The following is a 21261-nucleotide window of genomic DNA, read 5'->3' on the forward strand; positions in this document are numbered from 1 at the left end:
TCTAGCTTACGATTATTATTTTTTATATTTCTGCTCATTTATATTATGCATGTGATTGTAAGCCTATGTGTGTGTGCATGTGTGCACGCGCGCGCGCGTGTGTGTGTGTGTGTGTGCACGTGGTGAAACACCAAACCAATGTGCCAGGATCTGGACCATAAAGATGTATCTTATCTTATCTTATCTTAAAATGGCTGCCAAGGTTTGGTTCATTGCAAAGCTTGAGTGCCCTTGGAAGCAGCAAATGTACCCTTTTTTTGTGTGCCTTTCATCAATATTTTTGTTCTGCAAAATTCACACAGATGTGCTGAGGCAAAAAATAGAAAGTTCGATAAAAATTGCTGAGTGAGTGGAGAAAATACCGGTTTCTTTGATTTCATTATTTTAAAGAGTGCCTGATTTCACCATGATGCAACACATATATGTGAGTTGTATGTATTTTTAGCCTTGCTGGAGTCGCACCAAATTCTATATTACCTTCTTGTCTATTATTCTTTTCAAAGGATAAAGATAAATTAATGGTAGAGTTTATTTAATGTAGCTTGTAGGTCTACATGAATGGGATCACTTTGTGAGAAGCACCACACTGTTGGTCCAAGTGAGCCTTTCCTAAAATGGGAGTATCACTGATGGTTTAGATCAGTTTTCAAGCTTGGCCCAAGACAGTTGGAAATTTTCCAACTTGTATTTGCAGAAACTTTGCCAAACTTGCAATAGTCCCAATTTAACAAGTAACTTCCAATGAAGGTCCCATTCTTTTTTTTTTGCTACGAAAATACTTTGCATCTCTTTTGGTAGACAAAGTTGACCCACTTTGCTCTGTATATAAACTTTAGTCAGTATGTTAGTATCATGGTCAGTCTTTGCAATCCGAAAAACACAGCTTATCTTCCAGCTAGGGTTAACACTTTGAACCCATGAGGCCAGTGATTTTTGCTGTTTTGAGTACCCGTTGAAAAAACTTTGAAAATGTTGAATTGACAATTATGATTTCACTATGTTCTTTTTTTGTTTTCAGTGGGGAATCACACTGGGGAGGTGATCGACTTTGATGTGTCCACGGACCCAGTTTCTATACACTACCCTCTGAATAGGTTTCTGGCCGGTGAGGACATAAGACTGAATTGAATTCATTAACTCAAGCATTAACATGACATTTGACTCTGTCTTTTTAAGATTAAAAAAAATTAATTTTTCTGCCTTTTTTTTTTTGGTGCTAATAATAAGATTACATTGTTGTTTTGAAATACTTTTTTCCTTCTTCTTTCTTGAAAAACTTACTTGTTGAAAGTATCATCGCTCAGATTTGATTTTCCTCTGTATACTGGTTTGATACTGTTAAAGCACTTGATGGGTTCAGACTATATCTAAAGTAAATTGGAACTTGTTCGTCTTTTTCATTTAACTTTTGCAGTATTATTTCCCCTCCACCTATTAAACATGTATCACACTGAAAAACATTTATGAAACTTTTTTGTTAATTTCATTTACTCAGTCATAGTTGTACCTTTTATAGTGGAATAACACACACACAGTTACATGGTTATATCATGTACTTTTTATAGCAATTTATAATTTGATGAATTGTGTATATTATCCTCTTTCTTTTTTTTTCTTTAACCTCTTGCCTTTGAAATGGTCTAGATGTTTCTAGTAGGGTGTTACAGTGGCACAAATGTAAAATGAAACAGATATTTAACAATATTGTTAAACTACTTTATTGACGAAATTTTTATTCCAGCTCTGCATGTTCATTTGGAGACCCATGGACTGACTTTTTCTTCTCCGGAACTGCAAAATCCTGTGAGTTGACATGGAACTTGTCTTTCTTTCCTGAACTTTTTTTGGATCTGATTGTATGTTCATTTAAAGTACATTTTACCAGGAATTTTTAATTTGTTACCTCTTTCCTCCGGAAAAAATAGTTTGTTTCAATGGAAAAGACATAGTCAAATTGTGTCTTTATACAGTCATACTTCTTCGAGGAAACCACTTATTGACGAGGAGAAAAGTGGTCTTCTTAGACAGGTGGTTCATTGTCCTCTTGGACAGTCATTATATATATATATATATATATATATATATAAATATATACATTCGAACCTGTGTAAGATGGAATTGCAAGGGAGCGGTAAAAAAATTCCGTCTTAGACATTTTCCGTCTTAGACAGGGAAATTTAGGGGGGGGATTTCAAAGGCTCAGCCGGTGGGATCAAGGATCGCTTGTCCGATCGGCAAGCACTGGGTCAAAACTTCACACCTCTCAGCTGCTATCCTGTCTGATAATGACATGTGTCAGTCTTACGTATCCAATTACCACCAGTGCTTGCCTTTCATAAGACCACTGTTTGACCTATTAAAAACAGAAATGTTTGAACATCTCCTTTGCTTCCACCCTTAGTCCCTAACTCTTTTCTCGGCAGGCCGTACGATCAGGGCGGCAGGCATTGGTCAATCTAATTTCTCACCTCTGGCTTCTGGCTACCCAGGAAAGTTTCCGTAGTGGCTCGCTACTCGAGCACTCTCACGGGCAGTGGGGAGATTTCACACACACACTACACTGACTATCTGCTACCCCCGAATTGCACCCGTACTCCCCTTCCTCGCCCAGTGGCATGGCCATGGTGTTAAGTGTAGAGCCAGCCCAACCAAACTTGCGAGTTTTGTTTCAAATCAGGGCTGAGTGGGCAAAGCATTTTCCGTCTTAGACAGGTGAAACTCTCGGAAGGGAGCGGATTTTTCTTTTCGTTTCCGCGTTGGACAGGTTTCCGTTTTATACAGGTAATTAAAAGAGGAATATATCAAGGGGGGAGCAGGGAGATTCCGTTAAGACAGGTTTCCGTTTTACACAGGTTTCCGTTAAGGCAGGTTTGACTGTATATATATATATATATATAAAATGCAAGGGGGTGGAAGAGTGGGAATTGTATGTTTGTTCAGATGATTGTCTTGGATAGGTGGTCGATAGAGCAGGCTGTATATGTACATCTATCTGGAGGGATGTGGAAGAGGGAGCTAATTTTTCTGAGAGTTATTTATTTTTTTCCAATGCTGTTACGGAAAAACCCTGTTTCTGTAATTCTCCTCATTTCTCATTGTCTGAGCTTGTTGTTGTTTTTAGTTGATCAAGTCTTTCAGAAAAGTCCAATATTGTTTATGTTTGCAATATTCTTTACAGACAGAGACCAAGTGTGTGTTTAAAAGTATATCAACACTGTAGGCATATTGCATCAAGTGTAGAAATAAAAATGGTACGGACTTGAGACTGGCAAAGAATTATTTTCAGTACTTTTTTCTGTGTTAGGCAAAATGCAAAAGCCTGAACAAACTTTCTTTTATAAAATTTTGCAGACTTTAGCAGAGATGGCAGCTAGCGTGGACGTTCCCACCACTGGCCCGCTGGATGTGAGGGAGTTGATGGAACCAGCGCTGCGTATACAGGTGCTTCTAGCTCAGTGCCAGGCGGGCATGTGGCGCCGGAATGGTTACAGCCTGCAAAATCAAGTGAGGAACAGAAACTGTCATCTTTGTTATTTTGATTTCATGTGCTTTGGTTTTTAAATGTTCTTTTGTAATTCGAGCATTTTATTTTTTGGTGATTTTGACTGGTATTTTTTTCTTTGTATAATTTGAATTATTGTGATCCTGTTATTTGAACTTCATAAAAGTATACTTATCAATGCGGCTGTTTCGTGCAGGGTTATTATGGACAAGAATAAGTGCCATTCCTCAAGTATTCAGTTATTCTCTCTAAAGTTGTGACTAAATTTGATGTGAAAATGTGTAGTGTGACGTATTTTCTCTCATTTTTACCAAATTTTCAACTTAGGAATTTTTGTTTATATTTTCTCAGGTGTTCTTCTACTCCAATCTCCGATGTCGACAAGAGATGTATGACAGGGATATAATCATGCTACAGGTACAACTTGTTGTGTATTCAAGGAGCAAAAATGTACGCAGCGAGTGCAAACTTATTCACTTGTTCGTTCTAGTTGTCAGGTCTGCTGATGTCCTGAGGCTACTGTATGACAGTATTTGGCTGAGCCCGTGTGTGTCAGTGCCAGTCCCTGGGTAGAGTTTACAGTTGTAACTTTACTTACTTTTACTTTACTTTTCCTATCTAGCAGCCTTCTGAGTTATAGCCTTTCGGCCTGTGCAGTCCTAACAAACTCGTTATGTGCCAATGGCTTCTGGTAGATGAGTGTTTATAGTGAGGTATGAGTATCATCCCGGGGTGGTCTAATACTTTTAAAAAAATGATTTTGTGCCATTATAAAGGAGATCAGCTATTTAGCCCCGGTTGGCTACTTTTCTAGGAGGGAAAGTCTGAGAGGTACATGTATAGAGCATGACTTGATGTCAATTTTCATCTGTTAGTAACACTTCTTAAAGCAAAAAATCCCAAAAATCATGTGGAGATAATAGCTCATTCACTATGTCAATTTGTAATTTTCAACACTCGTGGACATATATTCTTCTGCCAACATGTACCTGTATAGTACATACGTTTTACTTTTCTCAACTGATTTACATATTTGTTTATCAAAGTATAACATATTATATATCAGTTAAAAGAAAATTGAATGGGAATTCTTTAAAAAATAATAATTTTTTTTTACCAAAACATGAAAGTCAGAATGGGAATATTTTGAGTATATATTGAGGTATAATGTTGAGCTGGTAGTGATGAGGAAGATGTTGACCCGATAAGTCGGCTTGTTGTGTTGAAGGAGTAAACCCTGTCTGACTACTCAAGGCTCATCAGGAATACACAGATGCTCAGCTGTGCCGAATTCCCAGATTACCGGTAATTTGGAAGCTGTCTTGAGAAAAAAAATCATGCCCTGACTTTTTAAAAAAGTAAGCCTATAACCTCTTGACTCGAAATATAAACATGCAGATGTTTGAATTATTTCCAATTCCGTTACTTTTCATCCAGATTGCAGCATCTCTTCTGCCGGGTGACGACTTTCTGCTGCAGCTGCTCAACAAGTACAACCTTCTCAACTGGGTCAGGTTAGTGTGCCACATTTGCTGTCCCATTTGTTTGAACTTGTTCATTGTTTCCTCGGCCTCAGTTCCCCAGTGTTGGTACAGGAGGTCGTGAACTTTTTCTCATGCAGCTGTTTTAGGCTGGTGTTAATCCGAGTGGGTGCGAAATGATTCATCTCATCATGTTTACTCCGTCTCGTAAGAACTGGTGTTCATGTTTTGGGAACATGAGAACGTTTATCAGGATTGTCTACTCATTCTCACATTAACAGCAAAGACCGCTTTCAAAAAGGCTGAGACAAGCTGCATTTTGTTTCCATCTTGTATTTTGGACCAGGGAGTTTGCACTTGGTATAAAGTAGGGACAAAGAAGGGATGTGACCGTCTGGTGTAGCTTTCTCCTTTTCGTTTTTTGTGCTTGTCCTAGGGGAGATGAAGCGGGTCTTCTCATGCTTGCTTATCGTTTGCTTAGCTCGGTGTGTCTTTTCTCTGATTCTTAGTCTGTATAAACTCTTTCCCAAACATTTAAATATAACACTATACTGAGCTGCGACCCGTTCAATACATTGTCCCTTAGTTATTTAGGGAAAAATTTCAAACTACACCATCTCCACAAAGGAGTAGTTCCCTTGCCCCCCTTATTTAACTGTTTCAGTGCCATTTTCAACAGTCACCGAAATAAGGGTTCGGTCCAACTAAGGCAACCAATATGCATTTTGATTAACAACTCATGTGGCTTTCAAAACTTTCAGCTAATAGACCATCTATTATAAATTTTCACTTGACATCTCAAGCAGAAAACAATTCCTTGCAGATAAAAAATTTTGAGAAGCCTTTTTGCGTGGAAGGGTAAAATTGCTATTTTTTCCCATTCAGGGCTTGGCACTTACAGGGTATGCTAGGATTTAGGGGCTGGCACTGAAAGGGTTAAGTTACTAACCTGCAGGTTTTTGTGCAACCTGCTGATATGATTAACTCATCCATACTGTGTAGTGATAACTGTTTCACTGCATGGCGAGCTCCAGAGCTGGCCATGCAGGGTTACCTCCTGATTCCCCCCGTTGTTTGACCAAGCTGTCCTTGCCTGATCAAAGTCCTGATTATTTTGCCCCTGAACCGGAACCTGACCCAAACAGGATTGAGTATGACATCCCTGGAGGCCAGGAGGACTCTGTACGACAGACCGTCACCTTGGCTGAGGAGTTTCTTACGCTTCTCATCATTATCTTGGGTGAGTGAAAAATTTCTAGTCATCGTCTTGGGTGGGAGAAACTAATGACCCCACTTCAACAATTCCTTATCCTGTTCATTTGTTTTTTTAAAGAAATTCTAGATTTTTTTTTTGTTGAAAAAATCTTTTTAATTCTGTTTATTATCCACTTTAAATTATTTTATTTTTTTTGGTTGTCTTTTTGTTTCAAGGTATGTTTCTGGCAAGTGTGCTTTTCGTGGTCCAATTTTTAAAACTTTTTTCCTTTTTTATAGTGTGAGCATTTTCCTCAGTAAATTAAGAAAATACTGTTCTCACCACAATGCAAAGAATAGAAGCACAAATGAAATGGGCAAATTTTTCTATCATGAAGCTCAAAAAAAAATTGCTGGAAAAGAAAAAGTAATTCTCATTTGATTGTTGATAATTTATCATTTGATAGTAAGATTGCCTTTGTAATTCTCAGAGGAACGTTACATCCCGGGTGTGGGGCAAGTGGAGAAGAAAGACACGATCAAGCGAGAAGTGATCCATCTGCTCTGTATCTCACAACAGGCTCACAGTCGCCTGAGCAAATCCTTAAATGAAGACGTAAGTCCACATATGAATATATTGATGACTTTCTTTTGTCGAGTCTCCTATTCAGAATTTAGTCAATAAATAAGAGATTTAGAGATAATTTTGAGATTCCATACCTTTCCAGAATGAAAACTGGAAAGAAAACTGATCATTTGCTGTAAATCTGATTTTGAGCATTGTAATTTGGGATGAACTGGTCTGGTCTGGGTTTATTTTTAAAAAATGTTTTATTTTGTTGGAAGACATGGGTGTTTAGCAGTGTTATTTTTAAAACAATTTTGTGAGAATCAGTCTGCATCCCAAGGACAGTGTCATTTTTCTGTTTAGAAATGGAATTTTATATCATGTGTTCAATCGGTTGGATGTTCAGTCTTTGTATTCCCTTTTGCCCATAAATAAAGCACTCATTCACAGATTGTTGTCCTTTTTCACAGATTAATCATGAGACAGGCCTTGACTCGGTGGTGAACGAAATTGCTAATTTCAAGTAAGTTCAGACTTTAATATTTCTTTTTTCTGCTTTAGTGCACTTCTCTATTTTCCCATCAGACGTACACTTACACACTTTAAAAATGGTATGCTGGTTCTCCCTGATTGCTGGGTCTTCATTGATTGATATCCTTGTCTGAAGAGTTCTCTGATAATCTTTTCCTTTGTTTTGTCCCAACAGAAAACCACAAAGTGGGGGAAATGGCAAATTTGAGCTGAAGCCTGAATACTACAAAGAGTATTCACCATATTTCTACCACTACTACAAGGCGGAGCAGTCAAAGGTATTTTCTCAAAGAACTGAATAGCGTGCCGACTGTGCCTCAAGTTTTAAAGGAACTACTACCTTTAAATTCAACCTAAAAGATTCTTTTGTTCTCAAAAAGATTGCATCTTCTTGAAAACACTCTAGTAGTATGTTTAAGTGTGTTTGTATTATTTTTTATAGTGTCTTTAACATGTCTAATAATAATAATAATAATTTTAACAATTGCATTTATATAGTGGATATCCAAGCTCTACAACATGCTCTATGCACTTAACAACCATTATTACCACAGCAGAATGTAGAACATTCAGAAACATTCTCAGCTTCCTGTGAAGCATATGATGCAAGCTGTGAACTTCACTTGCTCAAACGCTAACAAACTGACAAGATCTTTCAATAGCCAGGAACCTGGGTGAAATGAGGAAAATTCGTGTAATGTACCTTTCCCAAGGACATAGCGTAGCGCCCCTTCTGGGATTTGAACCTACGACCTTATGGTTGCGAGTCTGACAGCCTAACCACTAGGCCACCGACGCTACATTTATGTGTTAATGTGAATGCATAAGATTTCATTTTTTAAAAATATATAAGTGTTCTAAATGAACACATAAATGTTTCTATACTTCCTGTGTGTCTTCTGGTTCTGATGCACAATTTGAAAGATTTGTAAGAGCTTTTCAAAAGTTCTCTATTTTGATATATTGTACTATAGCAGTTTACCTTTTCTATGTCTAAGAAGCATTTTGAAACATATTTTTAGTCCAGAAAAATGTTTCCTCATTTAAAAGAAATCTGAGGTAAATAAGTACAACTGTCTGATGTTTAGTATTCAGTGGTTGCTCGGTATAGCACAAAATAGTCTATTGTTTTGTTTTGTCTAAATGTGTGCAAAGTTTTTATAGTGCAAAGCTTTTATTTTGTGTTAAGATGATACTTTGGCAAGCAAGATTTTTTATTTGTAAACGTCTCTTTTCAGTCTGAAGAAGTCCAGAGACAGAGAAAGAAACAGAACGAGGAAGATCAAAGTGAGGAGAATATGTTAGCTTTTTGTGTCAACGTCAAAGAATGCCTTGTTTAGTCATTTTCTTGTTTTTTAGTTTTTGTGAGCGTTTCTTTTTTTTATAGTAGATTTAAATTGTCCATGTAAGGTTTGTTTCACTGATATGCATAGGTTACATTCCTGGCATCACTAGATTGACAAATTGAAGATGTAGAATACCTTTGCTGGTCCTGTTTTTGAGTCAGGGTCAGAGTGGTTTTGCTCAAGGCCAATCCACAGTGACTACCCTTCTAAACATCCTTTCAGAGACATTGAGGTGCAGGTGCAAATTGTAGAACATTTTGGGTTATATCCTGAAAGCTGTGGGATAGGCAAGGCACTTATATATTTTATAGCAGGTGATCCCATCTTTGATCGTTGCCTAAACTCCTGACTGGTTTGTCTGCCTGGATGACTAGAGTTTAAAGAAGAAAGCCCCTAGTGCAAAGAACAGGTTCAAGTCTTTAGCCAAATGTGATTTTACCATTGATGTTCTCCTCTCCCACATAATTGAAAGGGTCTAGTGTGTCTCTGATATACCTTTCAGTTTGTTGGTTTCTACATTGTAAGATGTAAACAATATTGATGTTCCGATACTTCTGTGTGATTTCAGCAATATAAAGTATACGATGAATTGAATGTAATTTCTTTTTCTGGATGTTTTTTTGAATGTAATTTCTTTTTCTTGATGTTTTTTTCAGGTTTGCCTCCTCCCCTCCCACCTGCATTATCGTCCCAGTTCCAGGCACTTGTCAACATTCTGCAATGCGATGTCATGATCCACTTACTCAGCATTGTCCTCCGCAGAACAGCGGCACCGAGGTCGAGGTCATGGTCAGAGGCCCAGTTTGACAGGGTATGTTCCCCATGGAGTAAAAGTAAAATGAAGTTGTTCCCACATCCGATCCGGACATTTGGGATTGCTTTGTTAGTGAGACAACTTCCTGGGCCTTCGGCATATTGTGGTAGGGTGGCCAGTTCCTTTCCATGCCACCTTTACTTCCCCAACTTGAAGTCAGGTACCTATGGAGTATACCCTTGAAATCGATAGATGATGGAATGTTGGGCTTTAGTTTTTAGCAGATTTACCGTGCTTTTAATGGACATTGACTGCACTGTTTATGTGAACGCCAAAATAAGAAAGTACAAATCTTAATTGGAAGTTTAGGGCATACTGAAAATTCTTTTATACTAAGACAGTGACTTTGAATCTAAAGATGTGAAATGTGCTGAAATGACAGAAAATAATGAAAGTGTGGTCAAATAATCCCTGTTTGAGCAATGTAAAATTTTAGAGATTGTCCTATGGAGTTTAGTGTATGCCTTATTGTGCAGGAGTTAAATGATTTAGTTGCAGTTTCAGAGTTGTGTGTGCGATGACATGGCCATTCACTTTGAATTGAACTTCTAGATTCATGCTAAACCAGCATCTGTGTTGCGATTAGGTGCTTCACCACCACATGCAGGAGATCAGAGTTCAGTTCCTGAATGGAAAGAATTTTTATCGAGTATCTCGGTCTTTCTTCAGGGATATTGTATCCCTTTCACCTTGGGTTGGCCATGACAGGCACGGTCGAAGCCCTCCTCTGAAATGTTCTAAATTGTGTCGATGGGACGCAAAAAACTTACATTCATAATAATAATAATAATAATAAATGACATTTACATAGCGCTCAACCCCAATTAGAGTACACAGGCTCTGAGCGCTTTACAATACAGTACATTATACAACAATAACATAAAACATTGTGTTCTGACTAAAAGAAAATCACTCCAAATATTCATCTTACAAATTTAAAAACAAAAATGACTTCAGCTTGACATTTGAATGAATCAAAAGATTTGATCTCTCTTCATGTACTTGGCAAAGCATTCTAGGTCTTGGGGCCTTGATATTCAAATGTCCTTTCACCCATTGTTTTAAGTTTCATAGATAGTAAAAGAAATTCCTTTTTGTCAGCTGATGACCTTAAACTGCGAGTTGGAATGTAGTCTTAACAGATTTGATAAATATGATGGCGCATTATCATTCAAGCATTTGTGACATAGGGTGGCCATATTGTACACAATTCTTTTCTCAACAGGAAGCCAGTGCAATGTCGGTAAAAGAGGTTTAGCAGAGTCTCGCTTCCTTTTCTGTATAACTAAACGTGAAGCATTGTTTTGGACAGTTTGAAGTCTTTTAACTTTCTCCTGTGATATTCCTGATAACAAGGAGTTACAATAATCGAGTCTTGATAAAACTAAGCGAGTTACTAGTAAAGCAGTTTACTTAGTATTGATTAGATGACATATTTTACTAATTATTCTTATTTCTAAATATATGCAGCTGATCAGATGATTTACCTCAGCCGACATTGACAAACTGGAATCAAAATAGATGCCTAGATTCTTAACTTTTCTTGAAAATTCTGCATCACCAATTGTCATACTAATGTCCCTGTGTCTGGTCACCAGCAGCGAACTTACAGTGTGCTGTGTTTTGTTCTCAGGTTCTTTTCATCATTGGGTTGGCCTTACATGAGCAGATTCGTGCCTATGAGCGGGGAGACAGATCTTTTCAGTTTCTGTCCAAGGCTATGAGAAAGTCTGTGCAGGAAGCTGGCCAAGAAGGTGAGATTAGATCAATTTTATTCCTTCTGTCGGGAAGAAATTGACAAAGTGTTGTTAATGGTTTTTGCAGCACCTTGTTTTGACTTGTGCATTCACCATTCAGGCTCATTAAGCACCGGTGGGCGCACGAGGTCTCTCTTTCTCTGTCTCTGTCTCTGTCTCTGTCTCTCTCTCTCTCTCTCTCTCTCTCTCTCTCTCTCTCTCTCTCTCTCTCTCGCTGTCTCTCCCTCCCTCCCCCCCTCTCTCTCTGTTTCTCTCTCTCATGCGTCAACTCTTTTTTATTCTAAAACCATTGCAGATGTCGATCTGTGTGTTGCGAATAATGCACGGGAGTCAGCATGCACTTTTAATTGTATAAAAAAACAGGGGGTTTACTTCATATATTCTGTTTAAGTTAGATGAGGGTTTTTTTTGGGTGTTTTTTTTATCTCTGAAGCATTTTCAAGAGACAAGTTAAATGGTAAGATCAGAACACCCTTGATGTGACACTAATGAGACTGGTTCTTTAAAGTAAGGCACAACCCTGCCTTTTTTCTAAATATTTTTTTAAACCTCACATTTAGGTTAATTTGTAGAGCTGCCAGGTGCTATGCAGCAGTTGGTAGTGAATTTACAACACATGAAAATTTAGGTTCAGGTCAACTTCAGTCTGAACATAAAAAAGTAACTGAACAAAAGTGCTGTCAGTATTGAAATTTCCACAAATATTGTTAGCCCTTTGTGTCAAACTGGTGCTCAGTTTGGGATCTTATTTCCTTGTTATTGATAGTGGCTAATTAATTTTACCAAACTTGTCTTTCTGACTCCTCTAGGTGAGAGCATCCTGTCACTGCTCCAAAGCCTTGTATTTAACCCAAACCTCAGCACACAAGAGTCGAAGGATCTGTTGGCTTGGGTGTTGAGGGTAATTATACATTTGATTTTTTTCTGTAGTACCCTTTGGCATCTTTTTGCAAACTTACTAAGGTTTGATATTTTTTTTTTTTTATTGAAAATTACTTAAGTCAGATTGGTCATGTATGTGAAGAAGTTTTATGGAGAGAAGTGGGTGGTTGGCGGATGCTCTGGTGTGGTTCGCTCCTTTTTTCCTATCAAACATCTATCGTCCTTAGCTCTCCTCCTTTTTTTTTGTTTGTTACTGTCTTGTAACACCTCTTATCTTCGGCACATTATTGTGTTGCAAGTGCAGTAAAACTCTTACTAAAACTAAGGTAAAGAGAGAACAGGAACTCGTGTATGAAGCAAACTTTTCACAACACAGAACTGCAGGTTACTCATTGTAATTATAGTGTAACTGTACCAGAAAGTAGACCTACTTTTGCCAGGAACAGAGGAGAATTGCAGATGTACTGAGAACACATTTTAACAAAAGACCACACTGCTGGTCTGAAAATCACATGCATAGAGTGATGTGTCAGTGATCATTTAAAGATCGTTTTAGAATTGCAGTTAATATATATTTTGTGGAGACAGTTGAGGTTTTACGGCGCTCACAACTGCATAAGGTCATATGAGCGCCAGAAGATTAGAGGTGTTACAAGAGAGTAACAAACATAAAAAAGCAGGAGAGGAGATAATGACAATAGATGTTTGATAAGAAAGAAGCAGCAAACCACCCCAGAGCACCCGCCAACCACCCACAGATTAGGAATAAAGAATAAAGAAGTTTGAATGGAGGTAGGTTGTTTTTTTCACTAAAATGTACCACTCTTCAAGTATAACTCTGGTGCCATCTGAAGAAATAGAAAGGCCTGCTGCTTGGGCAACTACAGTAACAACAGCTGCATGCTTAAAAGTGTGTTAGTTCAGTTTACATTGTCAAAGGATCTAGATTTCAGGACTTCTGATTTATGCATTGTCTGTGGTCTTTAACAGTGGGATGTTTTTTGTTGAAGATTCAGGATACCACAAATAAGAAGAAGAGTTGGGTAGTATGCTTACAATTTGAACTGGGATTGACAAGTGTGAAGTAAGAATATATTTATTTTCGGTGAATTTTGTGTTCTAGATTTTCAAACCATTATGGGTTGTGTAGTATGTCAACATTTGAATGTTATTTCTCTCCCTGACAGAAATTTGCTGAGGCCCTCAAAGTCCTCGATGAGCCAGTAGCTAAAGAGCATGTGGACAGCATTGCCAAATGTACAGACCTGCGTTCAGATGCTGAACGCAAAAAGCGAGCTCTGGCTGCAGCCAAGCGAAGGGCCAAGGTCATGGCTCAGATGGCCAAAATGCAGAAAGACTTTATTGCTGAAAATGCTGAACTGTTTGAGAACACAAGCACAGAGGTAAGAGTCAAGCTGAGGGAACAGGTATTATCTTTGTCTTTGCATGACATGTTATATACAGACTCTTTCATAAAGGAGCGATATATTTTTTATTTTTTCATTCAATATCCAATATTTCAGCATTTTAGTCATATATAAGTACAAAAGATGATTTTACGTATATACCCTCTAAGGTGTGATGTCTTTTTTGGTTCAGTTTAAAAAAATGATTTTTAGTTCTTTCATTTCAGGATTTTTCTCTCACCAAAAAATGCACCACCACGGTTGTGGAAAGTTTGATAGCCTTCAGTTTGCAAATGTTTGTATTTGTGCATTATGGGCCTTTGTTTTCTGGTCTTTATCTCAAGTCCAATCTAAAGTCAATCGAAATGCCGGTTGGAATTGGAATTGAGTATACACTAGATGTCTCTGTTCTGAAGTTAATGGCATGTCAGGTTTGAAAGTGGAAGTTCATCGTCCCAAGTTGGAATTTTGTCTTTATTTTCAACCCTTGAGGATGGATTTGTACTTGTGTTCTTTATTTTATGTTCCCTATGTTTGAATCCCTAGTCAAGTGAAATGCCTATTGAGATGGAAGTTGGGGATCTACCAGCATCCAGTGACGATACCCTCATCGCCCTGGGCCCCCACCAGAGCTCCCTGAAGGTTACAGGCCCGCTCTCAGTCACCTGCATCCTGTGCCAGGAAGAGCAGAGGATTTCTCACTCAGGTCGTGCCATGGTGCTCTCCGCCTTTGTGCAGCAGTGAGTTTCTCATCAATTTATTTTGTGTGTAGGTTCAGCCAGTAAGAGTAGCGACTTGTCAGAGTGTGGAGAAAAAATAGTCATATGTTAGTGTTTTTGTGCCCAACTCTCAAAGATAATGTTGAGTTAAAGCATTATTTGGCTCAGTTGGTGCAGGGGTGCTTTCTGTTTGTTGTTTTTTTTTGGTAGGATGATATTTGTAAGTTTCTGTAATTTGTAGGAAGATAAAATGTTCGGGAAAATGGTCTCCTTTTTCTTTTATTTGGGAATTTTTATTTTTCTCAGAATGTCGCATTAACATATCCTTCTGTTGTTTCTATTCACGTGCATTCTCTTTTTCAGCTCTGGAAACTATAATTATGTCAAAAATTCAAAATTATTCTCTGTAACACAAACAGACAACTACCAGCCTAATAACTTGTGTGTGCGTCTTCATGCTCTTTATTTCACAATCAGTATTTTGTATAAATAACCCAACCTCTTTGCTTTATTCTTCTGCATTGGCCATCTTAAAGACCTCATCATATATAATCTCTCTGACTGCACTGTGTTCCCCAGGTCCACTGTGCTGGCTCAGCACAAGCGCGTACACTTGACGGGCAAGGAGGAGCATGACCCCCTGTTCATGCCCTCTGACCTCAGCAATGGAACTCACACCAGCTCCTGTGGGCATGTCATGCATCATGAGTGCTGGCAAGGGTAGGCTCTTTGTTCATGATATGAAAGTGGCAGCTCGTGTGTGCACTCTATTGGTATTTGCCTTCCTTTACTTCTTGTCAGGGTTACTGTTGTCTTTATCTGTTCCCTGGTGATATATCTGCCTTCTGTCGGAGAAAGAATGAACAGTTGCAAAGGCTGATTTTTCCCACCTTTACAATGTCACTTTTCCTCACGAGGAAAAGGTTTATAGCACCATAGAAATAGATTAATTAACGAAACAGACTTGTACCAAGTTTTATATTTTGGATGTTTGTCTTTGTGATATGGCAGTTTTACACTAGAACTAGACACTGCTGAAGTTGAAAAGGCAGAAAGAGTTCTTCCTGTGTTAAAAAAAAGGTATTGAGATCTAAAAGATGAAAGTTTATCAAAGCTATAGGAACAGTGGCCTGTTTTAGAATCAAATGAGTACTTCGTGGATGCTCTGTTGTTTTCTGATTCTTATACTTTATTCCGAGGATGCTTTTGTCTTAACATGTTTTGTAAGTAATGTTGCCATTTTCATGCTGATGTGTGGTAAAATTCACCGCGAAAACAAAATACTGCATTGCTTTAGTGTGACAGTGTATCCTGTAGAATGATGTTTTTTTGCTTCGTTTCGTGTATGTTCCCTGAGTTTTTTGTAGTTATGTGTAAGTAGTGTATTTGTCATAATGAGAGGGAGAGTAAGTAGATGAGTTGTAGGAGGAGAAAAAGAGCAGTAGGCCTACAAAGACAGAGTGGGAGGGAGATTGTGATGGGTTGATGGGATAATGTATGTGAACATTGTGTTGTAGGAGCTGGTGAAAGCACACTGTTAGCTTCTTGTAATGAGCAATCATAAAATATATTTCATCTTATGTTATTTTTTAGTTCGTGTGTCTTTTTCAATCTGCAGGTTTTTTACAAACATTGTGAACCGGGAACGGCGCCGTCCCATGCGCTTCAGACACAGTTTCAGCTACGACATTGACCGCATGGAGTACCTGTGCCCTCTGTGTGAGGGGCTCAGTAACACGGTCATCCCTCTTGTACCTGCACTGCACACCTTGGTCAGTGACAGGTAGGTTACGTGGCGCTGAATGCCATTTCTTGTTATTTTGCATTGATTCTGCTATTTTTCTCTATGATGCCTGACGTCACATTACGACAGTGTTACTTTAAGCATGTCATGGGGCACATAGTTTATTGTCTCAGGACATGAATTGCATATCAGTAGAAATATGTTATTTGTTGTTTTTATATCCAAGATTATCCTTAGTTTACTTGAATTATAATAGTGAAAGCAACATTTGTACCTTATCTAAGGCTAGTGGAACATTTTTTTGCTGGTCAGTTTCTGAACTATGTGTATGAAACAATGCAAATTTTATGTCTGTATGTTGTTTAGGGATAAAAAGACAGTTGAACTGAAATTTGACGACTGGCTGGATGGCATCCAGAAAACTGTGGTCAACAGCATTAAGGAGGCAGAGGACAAGGAGTCCAAAGGTAAAGCGCTTCCTTGGGTTGCACTAATGGGGATGGCAGCCTCTTTGTACTATAGGAGTTGATAACAGAGTTTCTGTTTTAGATTTTGGTGTCAGTCAGGACAAGCTGGTGTTTGGAGAAACACAAGATTGTTTTTCATTTATGATGTTTGATTTTTTAAAAGGTTTCTTTTTTATCATTTAGTATTTATTTATGTTTTCCTTTGAACTTCAAAGTAATGCCTATCTTTAGAACATTGGCTCTTTTGGTAAGGTAAGGCTGTTAACAATGGGATTTGAGATACAGAATACATTTCTTTATTTATCCCTCCATGCTAATTTTTTCCACTTTTGTGTTTGTCCTGTGGGAGGGGAGGGTGCATGTACCAGCACCCTGACATTTTGTGTGTTTGTGCCAGTGGATTTAAGGTGTTGTCTACTCCTATTTTTCCTTTCTTTATTGTCCACTATTGTGCTGACTCATTAAAAGTGCTTTCAGTATGGCTGTCTTAATATCTTTTGCCTATCTTTTAAATGTCCTTATGCAACCTATAGTGCTTTATTATGTATGGAATCTAACCTAACCTTACAAAAATGTTTCTCGTTGCCAGATGACCTGCTGCTGTTTCAGCCGTGCCCGATCTCCACCATCTCACGCATGATGGCCGAGAGTGTGGCCAAGAACTTCCAGCTGCTGTGGGAGTACGTCTACGATGACGCCAGGTGACCTGTCCTGCTCTGATGATTAATTTTTGTTTTTGCCTTTTATAGATAATATTATTGAGGGCAAATTAGGACACTACTCCGAGTTAAGATATAAATTTGGTTTCCACATAAGGAATTTATGTTATAGTGTCTGTGTCTTGTCTGCTGGGATGTTGTATCCTACTCGGCTTGCGTTGCCCCTAGCAAGTGTGTTTTAAGTAGCCCACTACTTGAATGATCTAAATTGTGTTGGTGGTGGTCATAAAATGTTTACAACCAATCAGTCAATGGACAGGATATTGGTTGCACAGGGAATGTATCATGTACATGTATATAGGTTGCAAACAGGGTATTGCGCTGTATTTCTTTTCAGCTCAACTGATTTTTCTTTCATCTGAAAGTGACTGCTGGTTAGGGGTATTCAAGGTCTTTGCATCGAATAATGTTTAAGAGATTAGATGTGGCCTTTTCATTCCACTTTTTTATTTCTAGATTTGTTCCTTAGTGTTTTGGTAATCTGGTGGTTAGGCCATTGGCTTTTAGTCTTGAGATTGCATTTTTTTTTAGGCCAAGGTTCAGCTCAGCTTGATGTTTAGTCTTTGGGAAAGGCATTATACACAAATTTTCCCATTTGGCTCGATTCTATTGAAGATGGATGTTAAATTTAGAGGTCCAGCCTCTTAAATTACCTAACAGTTTTGCAAAAGGCGTTAAACTCCCACTTTTTTTTACATATGTCAAATGTCAAATTCAATCCACAGCTTTGAATTAGTTCAGTCACAAAGGTGCTGGGAAAAGACTGACATGCTTTGCATACATATAATGAAAAATTGTGCATTTGTATGATATCAATTACAAGACACCACTGACATTGATTGAAGCATCTTCTGTTTGAAGCTCCTGTTTTTATTTTGTTTGCTTTTTACAAATTTTCTTCTGTTTTCTTTTCTCCAGTGGTTGTTTCTCAGAAGGGATGAGAGAGATGATCAAAAAGTTTGCCAGAGATGTTTATGCTGTGAGTATTTATAGTTATATCTGCTCTTGGTTAAAGTAAAAGTGGTACTTTGCATTTCTCCCTCCCTTTATTCCTCTGAGAGAGACATACTGGTGCACACACATGATGCTTGCATGCATCTCACACTCTTTAAAAGAGAGAGAGAGAGAGAGTTATGTACATGGAAGGTGTGAGGAGAGAAAATCTGTCTGACTATGATATAATCAACAAGTTTTCCTGTCCAGTATGTCAGTGTAACTGCCTGGAATTCTGAAGCTCATAACTGTCTTTAGTACAGAAAAAGTGTTGTATAAGAGACATTTTTCCTGAGTCAAATGTATTTTTTTAAAAAGCCAAAGTCAAAAGATATTTTGTAACCAAGATACTTTTCTATGATTTGTGCATAACTTTGCGAAATGTGGTTGAATTATATGTAGGATTCTAACATGAATGATTGAACATTTTCTTGCTTTGTTTTCTTTTATTTTTACCGGAAAGTAGAAAATACGTTGCAGGTGAATCCTGTAACATGTTTCATTTTCTTTATCATGTTGATTGTTCTAGTTTGGTCTTGGAGTGGAACCAGACGATGAAAACAGCCGAGTTCCTGTGATGGCCTGGAATACCTGTGCGTTTACCGTGCAGGCACTCGGTCAGTTGTGGCTTGTTGTTTTGTTGATAGTGAGCAGTGCTCATTCAGTGGCGTCGTTGGCCTAGTGGTTAGGCTACCGGACTCGTAATCATGAGGTTGCGGGGTCGGGGGTTCGAGCTGCAGGCCTGACGTTGTGTCCTTGGGAAGGACACTTTACACTAATTTTCCTCACTTCACCCAGGTGGAAATGGGTACCTGGCCATAGACAGCGAAAGGTCTTGTCAGTATGTTAGTGTTTTTGCGCCTATAAATGGCTGCTTGCACTGTATGCTTCCCAGGAAGTTGAGTTTGTTTCAGAATGCTCTCCGGTCTGCAGGGGTAATAGTATAGATTGTGAAGCGCATAGAGCTTGCTTTTGAGCGGGGATTTGCGCTATACAAATGCTATCTATTATTGTTGTTATTACTACTCGCGATAGCTTGGTTGTGAGAACATATACTATGGTTGTTGGAGTCCCTACTAAATGCAGTGTAGGTGGTTAAAAGGGTTGAGTGCTTGGTTCACTGGACTTGTCACAGGGATAAGAGGAGATGTTTCTGAATAAACTAGAAAAATATTTCAAACTTTTCTCTGATTTAATCCTGAAACTTCCGGGAGGCAGGTCAAGGTCCTAACCCTTTCCCACAGTGACTGGTAGTTGTATGTGACTCAGAATGTGACAGCACTGTCATGTAAGCAGGGTGTACACTCTAAACCCATAACAAGCCTAGGTCACTCCCATCTACCACATATTAGGGGGGGGGTTACTGATCAGGTTTTTGCCTTCAGATGGTCTAGGGGTGGTTAAAGGGTATATCTGGTAGGTCTTATTTTTTTTCTCTCTCGTATCTGTTTTGCATTTTGTACTAAACTCTTTCTCTGCCCATTACCGATATATCGGCACAAGGCTATACTCAAACTTTATTTGTGGGTGGTTAGCGGGTTCTCTGGTGTGGTTTGCTGCTGCTTCTTCTTTCCTATCAGACATCTATCACCCTTATCTCCCCTCTTTCTTTTTTATGTTTGTTACTTTCTTGTAACACCTCTAATCTCCTGCGCTCATATGACCTTATGCAGTTGCGAGCGCCGTAAAACCTCTACTAAAACAAAACAAACTTTATTTAATTCGTAAATACTTGATCCATAATTTTAAGTTTTGATATAAACAAATCTCAAAAGTAGAAACTTCCTGCAACGAAATATAGTGTCTATAACTACGTAAGAGGGTGGAAATTGAAATTGTTGAAGTATTTTGTGTGGTGTGTTTGTCAAACCGAAACACGAAAGATGATCACACCAATTTCTAGTTCTAGCTATGTTTTCTGGGCCTGGTAGTAAACGACCCTAAAGGCATATAACTTGTAAAACAGACTAGGGAATTTTTCTTTAGTAAACTTGAGGACAGAGATGATATTGTCTTAGAATCCTTAGCTTTAGATTCTGATTCGGCCGATGATTGAATCAAGAGTGAAAAGCATGAAAGACATAATTCGTAGATCTAAATCTACAGTGACAGCAAAGAGGATAGATGGAGATAGGGAAGTGAGTGAATATGCTTGGAAATGGAAGGGAAATGAGAAAGCCAAGAGAAGTGAAAATCAAGAGGATAATGACCTAGATCTAGGTCTAAATCTAAATTTAGACTTGGACAAGCAAGTGCAACTCGGGCGAATTCTGATTCTTTACATCTTTTGGTATTGTCACAGTGATGTTACAAAATTGATAATAAAATCTGCTAGAATTGCACAATTCCATACCTTTTTGCATGAACATGCAAGGAATTGAAAATAGCATTCATTTCATGAATGTAGGGATCTTTTTTTAAAATACAAATTTAATTATTTATATTCAAAGTCGGAAATTTAGTCTTGTCTTTTTAATAGCTCCCATGTGATGGATGTGTTCTCTAACAAGTATCAATTACAACCTTTGCCTAATCCAATATTTTTTTTTTACACATTTCAATGCTACTTTTTATTAACTTTCAAAATATGTATGACACTACCTACTTATTATTTCATTTTACTTATGAAAATCCTTCCCGAACATACACACCTATCATTCATGATCGGATGCACAGAGAAAATCGGTGAAAGCTGGTTTAAAAATGGGCAGAGAATGAGTTAATAGTATGTTTCTCTTAACTGAAAAAACCCAAACATCTAACAAAGATGTATCTTTTGATGTTGCATTTGGTCATTGTTAGCTATTTTGGTATCAGGGGCAGTAGTTCAACATTTGTTTGCAAATGAGTATTATCTGTGCAAAATGTTGTCTGCTTAGACTATCAGAGGATGTTTATTTTTTAAAGTGAAAGCAGTTATAGACCAATGGTGAAGTGTCATGTTGCTTATGTTAATAGGTATCGTCAATAATTAACAATTTTGATAAAAAGTCCACCCTTTTTTTCCTGTTTTACTGATTTCTTTACAAATTTCTATTGCAATATTCTGCTAAAAAAAATGTTTGATTCCAATCATAAGGCTTTGTTTTTAGAAAAACATTGTTGCAAAATGTGAGCTGCACTTTGATTTTTTAATTT

General features: G+C 38.0%; 1 protein-coding gene across 3 annotated transcripts in view; it reads left to right on the plus strand.

The window, feature by feature from the left end:
• LOC101861231 (E3 ubiquitin-protein ligase UBR2) overlaps positions 1-21261 on the plus strand; it is a 74195-nt gene that overhangs the window by 36224 nt on the left and 16710 nt on the right. For all 3 annotated transcript variants that reach the window (XM_005107099.3, XM_005107100.3, XM_005107101.3), the window contains exons 19-39: positions 1019-1105; positions 1742-1803; positions 3352-3504; positions 3854-3919; positions 4940-5016; positions 6129-6223; positions 6669-6793; positions 7216-7268; positions 7452-7554; positions 8515-8563; positions 9279-9433; positions 11070-11190; positions 12003-12094; positions 13263-13478; positions 14028-14221; positions 14780-14920; positions 15819-15983; positions 16311-16411; positions 17001-17112; positions 18049-18109; positions 18653-18740. In XM_005107099.3, coding sequence (XP_005107156.1) covers positions 1019-1105; positions 1742-1803; positions 3352-3504; positions 3854-3919; positions 4940-5016; positions 6129-6223; positions 6669-6793; positions 7216-7268; positions 7452-7554; positions 8515-8563; positions 9279-9433; positions 11070-11190; positions 12003-12094; positions 13263-13478; positions 14028-14221; positions 14780-14920; positions 15819-15983; positions 16311-16411; positions 17001-17112; positions 18049-18109; positions 18653-18740 — 2316 coding nt within the window. The remainder of the gene's footprint in view (positions 1-1018; positions 1106-1741; positions 1804-3351; positions 3505-3853; positions 3920-4939; positions 5017-6128; positions 6224-6668; positions 6794-7215; positions 7269-7451; positions 7555-8514; positions 8564-9278; positions 9434-11069; positions 11191-12002; positions 12095-13262; positions 13479-14027; positions 14222-14779; positions 14921-15818; positions 15984-16310; positions 16412-17000; positions 17113-18048; positions 18110-18652; positions 18741-21261) is intronic.

Source organism: Aplysia californica, unplaced genomic scaffold (assembly GCF_000002075.1).
Source record: "Aplysia californica isolate F4 #8 unplaced genomic scaffold, AplCal3.0 scaffold00575, whole genome shotgun sequence".
NCBI lineage: Eukaryota > Metazoa > Mollusca > Gastropoda > Aplysiida > Aplysiidae > Aplysia > Aplysia californica.